Source organism: Gavia stellata, chromosome 3 (assembly GCF_030936135.1).
Source record: "Gavia stellata isolate bGavSte3 chromosome 3, bGavSte3.hap2, whole genome shotgun sequence".
NCBI classification, from domain to species: Eukaryota; Metazoa; Chordata; class Aves; order Gaviiformes; family Gaviidae; genus Gavia; species Gavia stellata.
The window spans coordinates 78,550,859-78,569,880 of NC_082596.1; the positions used below are offsets into that span (position 1 = coordinate 78,550,859).

The 19,022-nt window shown below is 36.5% G+C and overlaps 1 protein-coding gene across 1 annotated transcript in view; it reads left to right on the top strand.

Moving 5' to 3' along the window:
• The window catches only part of ADCY2 (adenylate cyclase 2), a 227,558-nt gene that overhangs the window by 158,476 nt on the left and 50,060 nt on the right, over positions 1-19,022 (top strand). The window contains exons 13-15 of the mRNA XM_059836040.1: positions 2,432-2,501; positions 5,497-5,594; positions 11,909-11,993. Of these exons, the coding sequence (XP_059692023.1) occupies positions 2,432-2,501; positions 5,497-5,594; positions 11,909-11,993 (253 nt within the window). The remainder of the gene's footprint in view (positions 1-2,431; positions 2,502-5,496; positions 5,595-11,908; positions 11,994-19,022) is intronic.

The following is a 19,022-nucleotide window of genomic DNA, read 5'->3' on the forward strand; positions in this document are numbered from 1 at the left end:
AAAGATACGTAAATACAGATTTAAAAGAGCGAGGGGTGAACAAAGAGCTTCTGTCTTGCAGCTGAGTGCCTTAGACATTAGGGTGTAACATCATACTTTCTCCACATGTTTCTTTTCCTCGTACCATGAACAAAGTATTCCTGGATGCAAAGTGCCCGTCCTGCACAGGAGGGGGATGAGTAGCCCTAGCTATGCCACGCTGAACCTTGGTGGTTAGGGGACTTCTGTAGGATATGTGATGGATGGATAGCAATCTACTACCTAAATATATACCTACAGAGGGAGCTAAGCTAAAGTTATTTGCTCTTTGATAAGTTGGTTACTATGTTAAAAAGGCACACTCTCTTTCCTCTCTTTTTTCTTTAAGTCATGGTGGCTGCTATGTTCTGTGCATAATTCCTTGCTGTACGTTGTCCATCAGTACAAGCCCTATCAAACCACATGCCTCTGTGTATACAGGCAGAATTCCGCTGTCTGTCTGTGTTGATCCTTGAATTGCAAAAGAATTTAAACAGAAATTTGGTACCTAGCTTCCCAGGAGGCATATCCCCATGTACCTGCAGATACTTCAGTAACTTTTAGGCTCATCAGGGAGTAAGGCTGTAGGCAGAATTTTTCAGCCCTTATCTCTGTGCCAAAGGTATGTGACTTTGTGCTCCCTCTGCTGTACTTACTCTCCACTTCCATTTGTCTGTGTTACACTTTTTCCCTCATCTCAGACCTCTCAGCACCTGCTACCTAAAACCAGTATATTTTTTTCTGAGCTTTAAAGTAGAACTAAAAGCTCCTGAAAACATGAGCTTGTAATGTGGAGTATGAGGTAGCATTTACTCTAAATGGCACTACTGACATCACACGTGATCAAGTGTGTACAGACCGAATTAGGCCTTTGGGAGTAGATCTGCAGACAGAACTTTTTAGTAGTGTGGTAATGGTAATTAAATCAATCCACCTGTCAGATACTGTAAGAAAAAAAGGAAAATTAGTTAACAATTTGGAGAAGAGGGTTACTGTTTGTTAGATTTTTATAACTAAATGGAAAAAGACTTGCACCTAATTTTCACAATTTACCAAAAATGTTCCACAAACTGAATGTTTTCTCCAGTAGATTACAGCTGGACCCAAACAAAATCATGCTGTATGTACAACAGCCTATCATATCTGTTTCTTCTCAGAATCCTAACTGTGATCAGACGTAGATGTGAGACATTGGAGAGCAAACTGGGAAATATATTTTTTAATTAAGCATACCTAGAACTGAATATGTTTTCAGCCCCTTTTTATAATGCAACTGATTGCACAGGAAAAGGGACAGTCTCCCAGGCAAGGAAACAAATATTTTAGATTTCACAAATCAAAGCTAATAGCTTATTCTCCACTCTGTCAACTCCTGTTCTCCCAGGACCTTAAGTTAGGTTATATTCCACTGCAGTTCATCACTGCTACTTACTTGCATTGCAGCCTGTCAGTTGAGACATTCTCTTTTATTTAGAACCATTATCACCACTACTAGCTTAGAGCCTAATTTAAAGTCACTGGAAAGGTTGCAAAAAAATCTCAAGCCCTGCTATTACTGTTAAAGCTCAAATATTGCATGTTCACAGAAGTAGTCTGCTTAAATATTTTTTTTCAAATTTCTCTAGTCCTCTTGAGGTGCAAGCAACCTAACCCTCTTGAAATTTAAATATTCTATTTCTTTTCAAGTGTCCATTAAAATAAATGTAGACTTTCATATTAGAACATTTCATTTTGTGAAAGTTATGTCAAGCTTTTGTCAAGATTAATTTCTTTTAAAATAGATTTGTCATTTCAATGCAAGCATTTACTCTAGTTTTATTTCTCATCTTTAAGCAGGGAAGAAGTTTTTATAATCAGTAAAAAGATAAAAATCTACCTCTAGAGTACAGGGTTGTGGTCAAGATACTCATACAGCTCAAAGACAAAAACACTCCACCTCTTTTAATAATGTTTTTTTACATTTTCGTTTGGAATAAGAGTTTCTAAAGTGTAATTTACCTGCCACTCTTGCATATTGTAACAGTGCAGCTCTTAAAGGTACCTTGTGAAGGACTATTTTTATCTCAGGTTCTCTTCTGTGCACTGGATATATTGGATATTTTGGACATGAGTGGAATATCAGTGTCAGAATTACATCATATAAATCTCTCCCTTGATTGTCCTTAGGAATGATCCACAGAAAAAATGGTTCATCTGAGCTTCTGTTTCATGTGTACATTAGCAATAGTAGTCAAAAGGGAGAGGGGATTTGTAGTTTCCGCTTTTACTGTCAGTGCAATTCACCATATACATTGCAATACACAAGAAACTGCTTTCTGCAAAGTGATTTTCTTATTTTACTGCATTTCAGTAATACAAAAAGACAGGACTACTTTATTCCTATGTCAGTTATAATGTTCCTTTTCTCTTCTAGGCAGTGGCTTAAATCTGAAGACATTCAAAGAATATCACTTCTTTTCTATAATAAGACTCTGGAAAAAGAAGTAAGTTATTTTCACTGCAAATTCACAGCAGATTCCTTCTTTGCCTCATCCTAAGTGAGGCTTTTGTAACATGGAGCAATGGCCACAGGACCTCTCCTGTGGGGAGAAGTGCTCAAACCTTACAATAATATTTTAGCTCATTTAAGGAAGAAATTTTATGGATGTGATGTCTGAGACTGCTTTCCTGTTTGTAGGGCTCTGCAGTTCACTTGAATTCCTTGAAATTTTCATGGTCTCACAGAAGTGGGAGGAGGTTTGATAGTCCAAATTTGATGTAACTGGAGCAAAGAATTCCTAAGTTCCATCACCTACATCCTCAAAAGGCATTTATCAAACTCCACTGTTTTAATTTTTCTTTTTCTTTTGCCATGTCTCAAAGACTCCACCTGTAGTAATGATAGTCTTGTAATGATATCAGTTGCTCACTAGCTTTCTCCATATGCACTTGATGCTCACAGTCATTCCGGGGAAACAATGCTATAAAAGTTTTTTAAGAAAAATGCCTAGCTGTCTTGGATGCAACACACTAAATGTTCTTCTTACTAATATGTGTGATAAAACATGTTTGAGACATGTATGTACAGAGGGAGTAAATTATATTGTTTCTAGTCCTTGAAGTAATGATCAGAATGAAAGATTCCTCCCTTTTAGGGTGACAGTCATGACCACTAGCTTAGAAAGTCAGGCCTTTTCTTTGTTTTATGGCCTTGTAGAGCTTGAGTGTATTTCTACATACTGACACAGCTTCAGCAGGAAGACTGGAGAATTGCCTCTTTCTGCTTTCTCATAAGCATAGGGCAGCTGATAGCTGAACAGTTATGCTGTCTTTCAGGGAAGTAAGAGGTAGGTTTGACCACAACTGTCTGTATAAATGAGTGAACCTGATCAGAATGGGATAGAGGAAGTATTACTATACTGTGTTAACACTGTACAGCATAGGTGCAAGTATCTTCTGGGTCCCATGTGGTGGTCAAATACATGTTTAATTATTTTTGTAGATATCTTATAGTTCAAAGCATCTGAAATAATTTTCAGATTCATTCACAGCTCAGCAGAATAGTGTTCTTATGGCCAGCTGCCAAAGGCATCTGTTGTATGCCTTTGCCAAGGCATTAGTTTAAAAAAAGTTTCAAGGCTTGTTGAGGCTGTTTAGAAGATGGCGTAAGAGACAAGAAGCTAGACCTGGTGTGGTCTCATAGTGTTTAAAGGGTACACTGAGTGGATCAATGGTGTGCCTAGGAGCCCATTCAGATTTTAATGTGGGTGGTACTAACCGATAAATTCTGAAAAAGAACTTGAGAGAAAACCATCATATATGCACTTTGGACAATCAGGGAATCAGGACTTAGGAGAAAATCGGGGAGCTAAGTTATTTGGCTGTGTAGATGCTCACTGTAGGAGTCTAATCTCTTTTAGACTGTAGAATGCTACGGAACAGCAAAGAACTAATTGTTCTTTTCAGATCCAACTTTTTAATATCTTTCTTCACTGCCTTTTAATGACTCACCAGTCCAGTCTTGACTTTAAAGAACTCAGTACAAAGCCTGCTTTTGATTTAAACAGGAGATTTTCAGGCCGTGTAGGACCTGAAAGTACAGCAAGATAATAAAGCAAAATAATTACTTAACCTAAGGAGTGAGTTGCCTGACATCATTGGGAAATGTCTGGAGAAGTGTGAAACACTGAAATGAATTTAAAAGTGGGTTGGAATTTTTTGAGATTTTAACAGCAGCTCATGGTCCAAAATTGTTGGACAAGACCATTAAGAAACGACAAACATATTCAACAGGTTGAAGAACTAAACTTGCTGCAAACGTACCCATCGAGCAAAGTCATATTTGTGCCTTGAAATTCAGTTAGGTATGTGATAAGAATTGCTTTTAATTTGTCATAAAACTCAAAAGTGAAAAACAGCTGTTGGGTTGGTAAACTCAATTTCTGTATGTTCATGTAAAGTTTGATGCACCAGTTTCAAGGGCAGAACTTGGCACTAAGCACAAAGACACAGCTGTGTGCTTGCAGTTAGAAAGCACAGCCATGCACTTTCCATTTCATGAAGTTTGCATTTTGAGCACTTTGTGAAAATAATCTTTGGTACATTTTCTTTTAATAATCAAATCTTAAACTCCTACCATTTGAAAAAAGCTTCGATAGGGTAAGTAACTTTAATAGGCCCAATACTTAGGTCATTTCCCTTTAAGTATTTAATTGGTTTCAATCTAGACATCTATCTCAAATAGCAGAACAACTCTGATAAATATTTCATTGCTTAATTATTATGTCTCTAGACAGGCTAATTAGAGATTCATAAATAGTTTTTTTTTCATGACAAACCAGATCAAATTGACTCTCTCCTAAGAATATCAAGTGTTTAGTAGTATCAGTGGACATATGAGGCCTTTTAACACAGACATAAAATATTTTAATTGAAGTAATAATATAGCCCCAGTAAATATCAGTATGATTGCTAGCTATGCTCTTGGAAATAGAATGTTTATACACATCTGTAGCACTGTTTACACTTTGCTCAGAAGTTTCCTGTCTAAAGGACTGTTACGGTGTTTTGTAACTGTTTCAGCCCATTCAGTATTTATTAATAACTGAAAATCACTTTGGGGATTTAATGTCTAAGAAACTTGGAATCAGCTAAGAATAGTTGGGCATTCCTAAAAATATTTTTAAAAATTATTTCACTTTTTTTTTAATGAAACTTTTTATGATGAACTTGGGATAGTCCTGTTCTGCAGAGGAACAAGACAAAACCATTTGACATGGCTACTTAAGCTGTTCTTCAAGAAGTGAAAGGATTCAATACTATGCCTGATAATAATCCCTAGCCCTATGTGAGTGGATGTGGAAGTCATTGAACAACAGGAAATTTACTGTTGCTAGAGACTGCCTATACATATTTGCATCTTTAAGCTGAAATTTCTGTTGGGTGATATTTTATCTTCTTTGGAAATTGTATTTTTAACATTTGCTTTTTTTCTTCTAGTATCGAGCAACTACTCTGCCTGCATTTAAGTATTATGTGACTTGTGCCTGTCTCATATTCTTCTGCATTTTTGTTGTGCAGATTCTGGTATTGCCAAAGTAAGTGGTATTTAATGTGTACTCATTCGTATGTATATTTACTCATTAATATAAAAAATAAAAATGTGTAAGTAAACAATTTTGGAATTGTCAGGTTACAGAAATGAAACTGAACAGAGAAGACTAAGGATTTCAGCCCATTTTCAAAGTTACGCTTGTTTCTAATTTCAAACGCTGTCAATAGCATGGTGCCAAGCATTAGTATCAGTTCTTCATTCATTTTAGTTTTTCTCTGTGCATTTAAAAATGTGTGATGATGACAGGAATGAAATTCATATGTGTAAAAAAAAAGTAATGCAAGCTATAAATTTTTGCAACTAAAATTGTATGTAAAATAAGTGTGACAATTGGACATGGAAGTGGGACAAAATGGATTGCAGAATTGGGACTGTGATTAAATAAATGTATTTAACATTACTGTGATAATACTGCTCTACTCAGCATGCAACAGAGCATTACTTTTCATAAAATGTCTTTTTTAGAAACTGATTTTAAAATATAATCAATTGCTGGAATAATTATTTTTATCAGAATTTATATATTAAGAGGTAGTTTATATTTGTGCATATAAATCAGCTGTCTTTCTGTCTGTGCATATTCTAGGCTGAGAAAAACTGGAAGACAGTTCCAATAAAGAATGTTTTATTAGACTTCTTAAAATGGAATTTTGCTGTGGAAAGTTGATATTTGTTTTACAGCAATTGTTTCCAAAGCTAACACTGTATATTCCTTGTGATACAGTATTTCTTCACTCATAGTCTTTTCTCCTGTGCAGTGCTTTCAGGAGTAGTATTTATAACCTCAGTTGATTGATTGATCTTGTGCTGTAGTACTAACATTTTAATTCAAAGTCAGAAGGAACTGTTAGGTCATTATAAATTGACTTCCCATACTACAGACTCATAACATGTATAAAGTTTTATGGACTTCTATTCAGATGTTACAGCATTTTATTTGCAAAGGGTTTCCCATCTAGTTTCTAATATGGAGACACAAGCTGCAAAGGGACACCCTTCCAAGATTTCAGCAGTATCCTGCACATGGTTCAGTCTGATGTTAGGCATTACTATTGCAAAATATGAAATTAAGACTCATGACTAACTTTATTTGTCATTTTGCATAATGAGTATATTTTACAAGCTCATACTGTATTTTGATTAGTACAGGAGTTAATTCAGGGAAATTCGTGGTTTGTGCTATACCAAAAACCAAACTTGGATCTAACTAGTCCCTTCCAGCAGTATGATTTATGAATCTGTTTTTATGTTTTGATTTCAGTCATGAAAATGAATCTTGATTTATCACCTATCATACATGTAGTAAGATGCTCATTTTGCTGTATCCTTATTGTGTCTCTTAAACCAATTGTGTAGCTTATTAAAATATATCAGATGCTTGAAATTAGTGAACTCTACGGAGCTGTACTCAACTAAGAAAAGTGTCCTCCAATTTGCAAAAGCATATGCTTATATTACATGATCTCTCTCTAACAACAAAGATACATATGATTTATCATTTTAATTACCAAAATGTAAATTATCGTTTGGTCCTTTTATAGGGCTGCATATTAAATTGTAAAAAGAAGAGTGTAAAATCAGGTATTACCAGGATGAATGGTATTCAGCTTCAAGGGGTCTGTGGATTAATTTAAGAGATGCAAAAATGGAAGACAGAAAGGCAAGGTATTAAACAGGCATCTGCATCTTTGCTGGAAAACTGGGAGCACTGCAGATTAAAAAAAAATTGAAAAATCACCAGTGTATGTAGTCAACACAAATGTAGCTTAAATTGAACATGCTCCAGTGCTGCAAATGTTATTTAATTCCAGCAAAAATTAAATAAATAAAAAATAAACAAATCATAGTTTACTCTAAAATTCTATCTAGCCGTTTTGTTTTCTTCCAGAAATTCTGCAGGATTTTTAAATGGTGGTCTAATGAAGACAGGGACATAAACTATGTCTGTCACTGGGTTTTATTGATTCACTATTCCATTAATCTGGTTTTGCAGCAGTGTAATATCATTGATTTCTGTGCAGGCACACCACCTGCTGCTTTAAAGTAGATTTGGAGATATTTGATGGTGAGTAACATCCAGCAAGTTGCGAGTAATAAGTAATATCATGACACATTTATTTCAAGGCGGAAATAATTTATTAATGTTTTAATTTTCCCGGGGTCAATAAACTGATGTGGTGTTTTCATAATAAACTACACAACATGGTAAATATAAATTTAATCAAGTAAACAATATCTTGGGGTGAAATGTATCATGAGGAGTAGGTCTTTATTGTGACATTAAAATGACAGCAAATCTTGATCATTACATTTCCTTGGAACAGGCCTTCAGCGACTCTCTAGCATTCTTGGTTTACCTAGTGACGGAATTATCTCCAGTAATTCATGACAACCCTACGTTCTTTATTTAGAGAAACAGCCAACTATCACAGAATTGGTAGTGTTGTTTTTTGAAATGCAAACTGGTGAATTGATGAAAGTATTTTCCTATTGAACAGGAGTTATTTCTTGAGCTATTTGAGTAAGGGATTTGTTGGGCCTGCACTTAAGATTCTTCCCAAGCCTTCACTCTCTGAGGCTGCTATGTTCAAGAAATAGTGTCCTTTTTTTCTGAGTCATGCCAAGCTAACAATCATCTTGTTCTACCCATGGAAGGTGGTTAGGAGTCCTTAACATAGTATTTCCAGTCAGGCAGAGATTAATTTCTTCATGGAAAAGGTAGTACTTAGAAACTTTTTCTGAAAGCAAGTGTGTAAAATATAAGACAGTATAAACGAAAGAAAACCACCATTACTAGCTATTTTTCTGCTGTATCTGATTTTAAAAAAAGCTCAAGTAGAATTATAATACTCAAATGATTTTTCTTAACAGTGAAACTGCCATACAGTTAGTCTACATAGCCATTGAAGCCATCGATGGCTTATTGAAAGCATCAGTCGAATCAAGAAAGAAATAGCTACTATTAGATACAAAGAAGTCTGTATTCAGTGTTGCCATGTATAACTGTCATTTGTAATTGCTTCATTATGATTTTATCATGTCAAGAGAATTTGCAATCAAATTGTTCAAAACATGAATGTTAATTACCTGGCAAGCTAAGGAAATTCTCTACATCCCATTAAGGGACATGTGCCATAAGTCACATTTTCCTGAAAGTTACAAAAGTGTGGAAAGAATACGTTTTCTTCTCCATTTTTCAATATCTTTATCTTCATAATAACTTTTTATTTTTCAGTTAAAACATTACCAACAAGACATACATATGTATAAATACAATTTTTTTTCCAATCTCATGCCACCTGATGAAAACGAATTATTCAAAGAAGATATTTACTGATGAAATCAGAAAAATATGAAAAGGATAGCCAAGTTCATCAATTAATTAGACTTGGAACTATCTGAAGCCTGGGTAGTTCTCATATTGTTTCTTCAATTTCAAACTCTGTCCTCTGTAGGTTATTGTCAAGGCTTGTCCTGTCAGGGTTCCTGGTGGGTCACAGTAGCAGAGAGCAGACCTTTCAGAAATGAGGGCATTCCTTGAAGCATAGGAAGAGGCAGGTAAAAAGTTAGCTGGCTTATGGGATCCCAGGTGCTCTTTTGACAAAATGGTTTGCCCAAATCTGTCAATGCAGTGTATTTGGTGACTTGCACAATGTGTTTAATGACTCTACACAATAAAGGTGAGATTAGTTTACTGTAAAGACCTGTACTATTTTTGTAATGTTCCAGTGACAAAAAATAAATGCATGTTATGGCTTTCCTATGGTCGTAGCCTCAAATGAGGTTTGTTTATGGTGGCACTTAATTTTTAGTATTTGGTATTTTAGTATTCCCCTTATAGCATTTTCAGCCCATTTCTTTCCTTCTGGGAGCAGCATGAAACTAATTTCGGCTTAGCCTAACTGAAACAGAAGTCCCGCTGTTCCCAGAAAAGAAGTGGGTGTGGGGAGCAAAAATCTTACAACTTCTTTTCTCTGCATTCACCACTCAAATCTGGATTCTAAGATACCACTTTTCCTTTTCTTTATCCTCAGTCCTTTTCTCTTTGTCCTGCTAATCAGAATCTCATTCACCTTGCTATGTAATTCTTTTTCTTACGCCATGTCAATAACAACATTGATCATGTAAAACAGCTACAAAGACCTTTTGTTCTTGCCTGTTGCCCACGTGATTAGGTACTCTTCACATGAACTCTCCTTATGCCATGTTAATTTTATTTCCCTTGCTCTCCAGTTTCTCTCACAAACATCTTCTTTTCTTCTTCTACAAGTATGCACTCCAAACTTGACTCATAAGGCTATTCTTGTGTTGAATCATTTAACGTATGCAGGCTCCTTTTTTGTATCCTTCGTATCAAAGAAAGAATAGCAATAGTTTGAAGTGCAGGAATGGTTACTTGAATCTTACTGAAGGACATACATGACTGGAAGTGTTTATGCATATATAAAAAATAAGTCTGTTAATTATATTCCTTTTATTTCATCTCTTCTTTTGCTTACTAAGTTTTAAATTCCTAAGAGTAGAGACTGTAGTTTTACATATTCTGATTTACAGCTTACTGTCTCAGTCTCGATGAGAAATTCTTGTATTCATAAGCAATAATGATTTTCACATAACTTCTAAAAGAAATGTTGTTTCAAGATTAATATATGTTGTGAATTGCCAGTTGTTTGGTTTTCATCAGCTGTTCATATCAACCCAAAATCTGATGAATACCTGGCATGTAAGAGGTTCTCTGAATGATTGGCAGGGAAGCTCATAAATTGCACTCCAAAATGCATTTAATGGCAGCAATATGGCATCAAATTGGTTTGTGAAGTTAATGCTTTTTTGTTCTTTCCTGAAAATAGCTTCTATAACACTATTGTTAAAACAGATCAAAACGTTTTCCAATATTTGTACGTAATCTAAGGAAATTGATAAAATGTATATATTTGAATTCTCATAACATCTCTAAACAACAGAGAAGTATGCTTTTATTAATAATGAATTTTAATTCTGAATCATACATTTATAGAGGAACTAACTTAAATTGTAACATTTATTATAGTTTTGCGGAAAAAGCAAGGGATATAAAACTTATTTCTAAAACGTCATGCCAATATTTCTAGCATACAAGGTTTGATAAAATAAGCTATTTGCTGGTGCTCAAAGGAGTGGTTAAAACTGAAAGCAGATGCTCAGGTGAGGGACTTCATGACGGCATCTAGTTCCCTTGCTTAAACAACTCAGTTGGTCCAGAGCTTCTAATCTCCTCTTGGCATTCATTAAACATAATTAGGTCCCACTACATCTTTCCTTAGGCAGCCATGCTCAGTAGCTCTCGTATGGTGCCTGATGGAGCAATTATGCTCTACTGTGGTATTCATATAGAGGGATTTCCACATTTGCAGAAGGAATGGATGCCCAGATTGTTTCTGCATCCCTGTTTTTCTTTACTGAGTATCCAGTGATGCTATTTTGGCTAGACTTTCTTATTTATAACACACAAGAAAAGGATCAGCTAGAATACAGAGTAAGGAATGATTTCAGGAAGAGTATAGATTACTCTTTTTTTCATTTAAAGCCTGTTGTTATTTTTTCTTTTCTTCATGGTGTTTTCCTTCCTATCCTGTCCTCCGATACTTCAGAATCTACTGGCTAGCCAGTCAAATTTGATACAAAATGGAGTTTTCAGAGGTGTTGGATCCCTATCCATTCATGAAATAGCAGTCACTATATTAGGACCCTTGCTGACTGAGAGATTGCAGCATCACAGATATCACAGGCTCTAGCTGCAAGACACTGAAAACTGGACATTTTTGTCCCACGCTATTGCTTTTCCTACCTTTGGGAGGGAAATGTACACTACCAACAAGTTTTTTTTTTATATCTATTAGACTCTTTAATTATTATAAAATCAATAGCATAAAAACAAAGCAATAAGGATCTTCTTTAATACAGGCTTTCTGAAGTACAAACAAAACAAAACTTTGTTGATGTTAATGCACTCTGTCTTTTAATTTTTTTGTGTGGAAAATATTATCTTCTCATGTTAATAGTTTTGCAAAGTCAGAGGTAAAGCCAATTCAAGCATTCCTGAGTTGAGAAAATGGCAGGAAAAAGGCCTGTCATTCTCGTGAGAATTGGAATTGTTTTTCCATGGTCTTGATGTTTGGAAGTTGCAATTTGCACATGGTAATTTTTCATATCATCAGTATTATACACAAAGAAAGTTCATGCTATAAATGTGACAAAGAAAGGTCATGCTATAAATGTGTAACAGAGAAACTGATACATGTTTTCCTTTTCTTGTAGAACATCTATTCTTGGAATTTCATTTGGGGCTGCGTTTCTCTTGCTTTCCTTCATTTTGTTTATCTGCTTTGCTGGACAGCTTTTGGTAGGTATTCAAGGAAATGTAATCCAGTAGTTAATGGTTTCTTTTAAATAACGTGTTCTGATTTTGCCAAGTCATTCTGCCTTTCCAGAGTACCAGTTAAATGAGAAAGGCTTGCACACTCAGGCTTCTGAGGACATTGTTTTGTCCATGTTTGTTAACTTACTGTAAAATGCCCTCATTTATCTGAAAAACAGAAAGTGCCAGTGCAGTAACTGTCTGTACCTACACTGATATTCTCTTTCCCCCATGAAGCTGGATCCTCTGAGACGTTTGTATTATCGTTTGATTGACTATCTTTTCAACAGTTTTTGCTTTTGTACTTACAGGAGGTGACTCATCTTATGAGTGCTTTAATTTGGGGGACCATGTATTTGTTTAAGTATTGTGTAAGACCATTTTCTGAGTTGAGAGAATATTTCATGATAGTAATTTAATTTGATATATAAAAATTTTATACTAAATTTCTAATTTTGCCATTGAGTGGTCCAGATGTTATTGTAATGCCTATTAGTGTACCCAGTAATATGCTGAATTTGAGAATTTCATTTAATTCAAGATCTGGGCAAACCTTTCAGCATTTCACAATATAATTTACAAGTACTATTGTCCTCCTTTCAGTTATTCTCAAATAGATCCAACATATACTCCATCTAGAACAAGGTATTTCAGGATTTGTAAGAAAGTGAATGCAATTTAAATGTGGCATGTAAACTGGAGTAAAACTATCTCTATCCTTGTCACTTAATCCTCACTTCTCCTTCTCTATCTTTACATCTTTCCACAAGCTCCCATGGAGGAAGCTGAGAGAAAGATCTTTCATAAAAAAGCACAACATGCACATGGGAAAGACAATTACATCATTATGCAGTAAAACAGTAAGGAAAGGTGGCCTGGCAGTTAAAGCAAGAAACAGAGGAAGCAGGATTTTATAATTTCTCCCTCTTCCTTTGTGGGGATTGTAATTAACCAGGACATGTTTTTAAGAAAATGTAATTAACGTACATTTCAGTTGTCTTTCCAGTAAGGTAGGGATGCTGCCACTGCTCAGGAATTAATCTGAGATATAATGCAACAGTATTTTTAAATATTTTAAATCCTCGGAGTGAGGTCCTGGAGGAATTGCTATTACTTAACAGCAAAAATTAGTTCTCATGTAACGTCATACTTGATTGCTGTTTGTTACTGACGTAAGAGTAAAATGATGGAGTCAGAGTACTGCTGTTGACTAAGCAAATTAAAAAAAAATCCTTCAAGGAAAAGCCAGCCTTTTTCCTGTAGGAAAAAGAGGTGTCAATGAAATGGTATGAAGAAGTCCTGGGACATACAGTCTCCTGAGGCTTTCATTTATAGTGTACCTTTGGAGGAATACAAACATCTTTTTCTTCATTTAAAGGGATGGCTAAACAAATATCCCAAGTCAGAGTTGAGGAGTTGTGCCACTTGAATAGTATATAACACCTACTTTCAATGTTGTTTTTCCTATGTCTTGTATGTATTGTAAATACTTCCCAGAAATGGAGACCTATTATTGTATTTCTGTTGACTTGCAACATGTCATGTTCTAACCTAAATAGCTTGAAGAGGAGCTATTTATGTCTATGTCTCCATGAGTTCAGCTGCTCTAATGCAGAAGCTGTGCTGCTAAGAAGCCTTTCAGCACATAAGTTATGACCATAGTTGGTACAGGGCTGTCCTTCCTTCATGAGCATGGACGTAGTTCTGTAAGGTGATGGGTGAGAGGCAGCTAACAAAAGAGGCAATAGGTTTATCCTATTAGGGAGGACCCTGTCCTCTCCCTAAGATTTATTCCTTCATGTCAAAATCCAAATATTGTTTTGCAGCTTTAACCACTGTGACACCCTATGTTATGTTTCAGTAACATATCCATTGCAGTATCTGACCCATAACTGTAAATGCTTTCTTTCTAGAAGAAAAAACCTGAAATTCTCAAGTGAACAAGTATCAATATCTGTGTTTTAACATGATAGTGTCAGTGTTAACATAAATCAAGCTTTATGGTCCTATTCCCGATTGGGCTTGGGTTTGGGTTTTTTTTTTTTGCCAGTGTGGGGTTTTCCCACCTCTTTTTCTAAAGGGGTACATTTTGGATTCCCTTGCAGAATATATGTAGTAAATGTGAATGTCCTTGTGTGTACACACACCTGCACATAATTACAGACTTTAAAATCAGCAAATATCTCTCTTCTAAAAATGCACAAAAAAAGAAGAGGATTTTTTTGGGCCTGACTGAGCCTGACAGATGAACTGTGGTGGGTTAGCCTTGGCTATGGGCCAGACACCCACCCAGCTGCTCACTCACTCTACCCCCTCAGCAGGATAGGGGAGGGAAATAGGATGAGAAGGCTCATGGGTTGAGGTAAAGGCAGGGAGATCACTTACCAATTACTGTCATAGACAAGGCAGACTCAACTTGGGGAAAATTAATTTTATTTATTGCCAATTAAAATAAATTTGAGTAGTAAGAAACAAAAACAAACATTAAAGCCACACCATTCCTCCCCCCTCTCCATATTCAGCTTCACTCCTTCGCTCCAGACTCCTCTACCTCCCCCCAGGCAGCACAAGTGGGGGTGGAGGGTGTTCAGTACATAAACATTTCTCTCTGCTGCTCTTTCCCCTCACACTTTCTCGCTGCTCCAGCGTGGGGTCTCCACAGGCCACAGTTCCTTCAGTAACATCCACCTGCTCCTGCATGGGTCCTCCATGGGCTGAAATGTGGACATCTGCTCCAGCATGGAGTACCTCCTCCTCCTCCTTCTCCTCTTCCAACCTTGGTGTTGCCTCTGCTGTTTCTCACTCTTTTTGTTCCCTCCTCCTCTCTCTCCCCAACATTTTCTGCCCTTTGTTACACAGGCTTTCCCTGAGGCGCCCACCCATGGCTGAGGGGCTCAGCTGTGCCCTGCGGTGGGGCTGTTGGAGCCGGCGGGAACCGGCTGTGTCCAGCACAGGGCACCCGCGGCCGCTCCTCACAAGGGCCACCCCTGCAGGCCCCACCACCAACCTGGGAACTTGCACCTGGTACATAAACTTGCAGTAGTATTCAAATATTTACGTGACTGTTACAAAATTTATAGAGTGGGACCTCTACTGCCAGCAAAGACAGCAAAATCTAAGTTCAAGTTAGGACACCTGGCTGTCGCTGCATTGTGTGTTTGACTCAATACTTTGCCCTCTCAGTCTCCACCAATTATAAATGGCTGTCACCACCGCAGAGTAAGTCACACAAAAACCAGCTTTGAACAAGTTTCTTTGTGTGGTTTTCATTTCGTTGGTAAATGAAAAAAAAAAAAAAACACCCAGACTGTAATGCTAAAATTACTAGCTCTTATGGAATTTAATTACAATATTGTAAGAAGAGATTTATGCTCACTCTTTCACTCTGAGTTTATTATTATTTGATTTTACTGTTCAGCAGCACTGCAGAGCAGTCCAACTCAATCTGTTGTGGAGTGATAATATCAGCCATTAAATAAGAATAGGAATGTTTCCATCAAATGATGCAGCAGAGTGGTAGCACAAATAACGAGGTTACAGACTTCCAGAGCCTGCCTTTGCGATGTGTCATCCCCGGCCGCTCTTGGGCAAACAGGCCGAGGGCAGGGAGGGCTGACAGTTCTCACAGAAACAGCCATTTGCCCATAGGCTTTAAACCTTCATCAATCCTAGCTAAAATTGGCATATGTCCTGAAACTTGACATGGATTTGTATCTTTTATATTCTAATTACTTCTTTGTGCCTATGCAATTCTTTTTTTTTTTTTTTACTTTTTTAGATAATCACAGTATTCAGAGTTAAATATTAAGATTATTAATATTTTCGGTCTTAAAGATCCTTTTTGGCTTATATTTTCATATTTTAAATGTAGGCTAGTCTTTTTAATTAGTTTTGAATATTTTCTTTGAATTTTCCTTGAGGTTTCCTTCCCAAATTACATGCAGATAGAGGACAGGGATTGTCCTTTAGCTCGTATATTTTCTGTGTCTCTTCTTTTTATCTTCTTGAAGTATAGATGAGTTCATAGAATGACTGCGAAATGCCTCAGACCTGGTAACTGTTAGATATGTTTTACCTCCTGATGTGAATGCAAGGAAGCAGAGATCTGGTTACCTAGATGATATATTGGAAAATGTAATGCAATCAATAAAAAAACCCCACAGTAAGCATGTGAAGGAAGGATCTCTGTGGTAGCCGAGGTAGCCGCGAAAGAAGTATTAGTCTCAAGCAGATGTTCTTTGTGCATTGATTCAAATACTGGCTCAAAAATTTCCTTGCATTACCTGGGACATGTGTGCACTTAATTGATACCACATACTCTTTGTGCCAGTTATTTTCATTAATATGAAATGGTGAAATGGCTTTTTGTTGCATATGTTTATACCTTGCAAACCTATTTAGCTACTGCAGCTAACAAGGAATATTAGAAGTAAAAACATTTCTTTCCTAACATCTCATCTGAACATGTTTATAGTCTCTCTTAAACACCCAATTGAACCATGGGATTAGCAAAACACAATACCAACAAAACAAACATCAGAAAATATCTGGCTCCACAGTTGAGAAAGTTGCTCTGATTTGAGGTCACCGGAGCATCTAGCAAAGTGCAGCCAGTATGTGAGCAGTCCTGTCCCTGCTATAAGACAGCATGTTATTTAATAGTTGCATTACACCACACCACTGTATAGAGTGATACACAACCTTTACCTTTGTTTGCAGGGATTTGTATTTTACTCTAAAGTAATTGGCATTGGTACTTAAGAGTCAGAAAGACTGTGTATACTTAAGATACTTAAAAGCTCTGCGAGGACAGCTCAGCGCCAGCACTACTTAGAAATTATTTTCAGCCTGGAATCTTACCTCTGATGTGGGTGTCTCTCTTAACGCAGATATGAATGAAAGATCAAGGCCCTTCAGTTTCTTCAGCATTTAGGCTTTGCTTTTAAATTAAGATTAAAACAGGGATGGGGGAAGGCAGGGAGAACCCAGAGAGGCACTTTTGCACCTACAGCAGGGTCCATGAAAGAGGCTTATCAAACCTAAAAGTCATTCTGATGAGTCTCTAGCACAGGCACCGCAACAGCAAATCCATCATCACTAAGTTAAGTACTATGTTCAGACTTCAGGAACTGGTAGAAATGTACTGATTTCAGTAACAAAAATCCTTCTCCTTACTCTTTCTTGAGTTATATGTTTATGACATGCTATGTGATTGTGACCAACTGAAAAAGTTGCCTAACCTGGTGAAAACCACAAGTTTCTTAGGTCTGTTGCGCCAATGAGTTCTCTTTTAATATTTTTTGATGAGCAAGACTCTCTTGAATTTTTTTGAAATCTGGCAATGGTGCCTTTTAATGTCTTTGCCCAAGATGAGACTGTAAGTTACCTCCAAATAGAGAGATATCCGAGTGTGCTTCCTAATACCAACAGGTCAATATGCAAACAATTTTCCCTACAGTTAATTAATAAGAAGGCCAAAAGCAGAGACCATCCAGATTGTTTTGAAGGTTCTTTTACATGTATTACCTAAGACGTGATATCCATAATGTGCAAGTGCCGCAATACGGTCACAGATCAGGGCTCCTGTTGTGTGAGGCAGTTTGTTGGTGGTAGCATCTTACTTGGAGATCAAGACTTGGTCAACATATAACGTAGCATTCAGAACTCCTTCCTCTAGTTCAGTGCCCTGAACACTGTCTTTAAAAAGTCATTCAGGTTTGCTCTTTCTCAAAACCAGTGGCTCTTTATGAAGAGTCTTTATGAACCAGTGGTTCATGTGAAATAGAAGAACATTGACGGGAGGGACTGAGAATGTTTTACCTTAAAATAGCATATGACACAGTGACTGTACATTTTCTTGAATGAGGAAAGCAGCACAGGAAGTACCAGGACTGAACTCTGAGTCCCTAAAGGCATATTTATATATGCTCACTGCTGTGTTCTTTCCTTTGAATGAGACAGTTGAAGTGAACCACATGCCCATTTTAATGTGACCCTTTGTGAAGGACAATAAACACTGCAAAATATGGTGAAATTAAAAATGTAATACTGACTTCAGTTTTTCCTGTTATTCTTTATTCAGGATTCTAGCTTTTGTCAAACCAGTTGTATCCAATATAAATTGAGTAGACTCTTCACCTGGATGCATTCCGTATGATTCAAAATGCCTGGCTTAGATTTACAGTTGCCACCATGGAGTTCAAAAGCTTGGTGGTACAATACTCATTTTAGAATTACTTTGGTCCTTTTTATCAACAATAGGACCATTAGAAAGTACATAAAGTATAAGCTTGTGTCTCTATACAAAAATCACTCTTCTCCAAGCTTAGGTCAGTGTAATCACTGTCAGCCAGTCAGCTAGTTCTTTGGATTTGAACTTTGGTGTCTTCTTCAAGTCTGAGTGAAAACAAGCATGTGAAAAAAATCTGAATTTTGGGACTTTTTGTTTCTCTTTATTTCATTCTTTGTAACATCAGTATTAGTAAAATATTAAGTTGTATTTGAATGCAAAATGAAAAGAACAATAAGAGAACTATAGAAAATGTGATTCACTGGCTTTCTGTAAATAAGAGGTCTTCAGGCAAGATGTTCCAACCTCTGCTAGCATGTGAAGGAGAAGTGTGACAGCTCTTGCAATACTGTCTTTCATCTACAACATAGCTGTCACAATTAATTCTTGCACCAGTTCCTTGATCTCACTCAGAAAGACAGCATTCATTTTGTTAAATGCTGAAGTAGGTTTTTGTGTGTGGAAAGACAACACAGGATACATTTTAATAACCTGAATATTCAAAATAAGTTATTACTCACTATCATGCTGAGCTGTCATATCAGATTTAACATGTTCAGATGAAAAGGTAATACATTAGTCACCTTTCATACTACAAATACCTATTATTTCTAGTTGGTAAATGATAAACACTGAACCATATTCTGCCAGCTCCGCTTAGAATAAACACAGAAGCTAATGCTACTGAGATCTGATGTCTTACTCTTCTTGCATGCTTTCTAGAA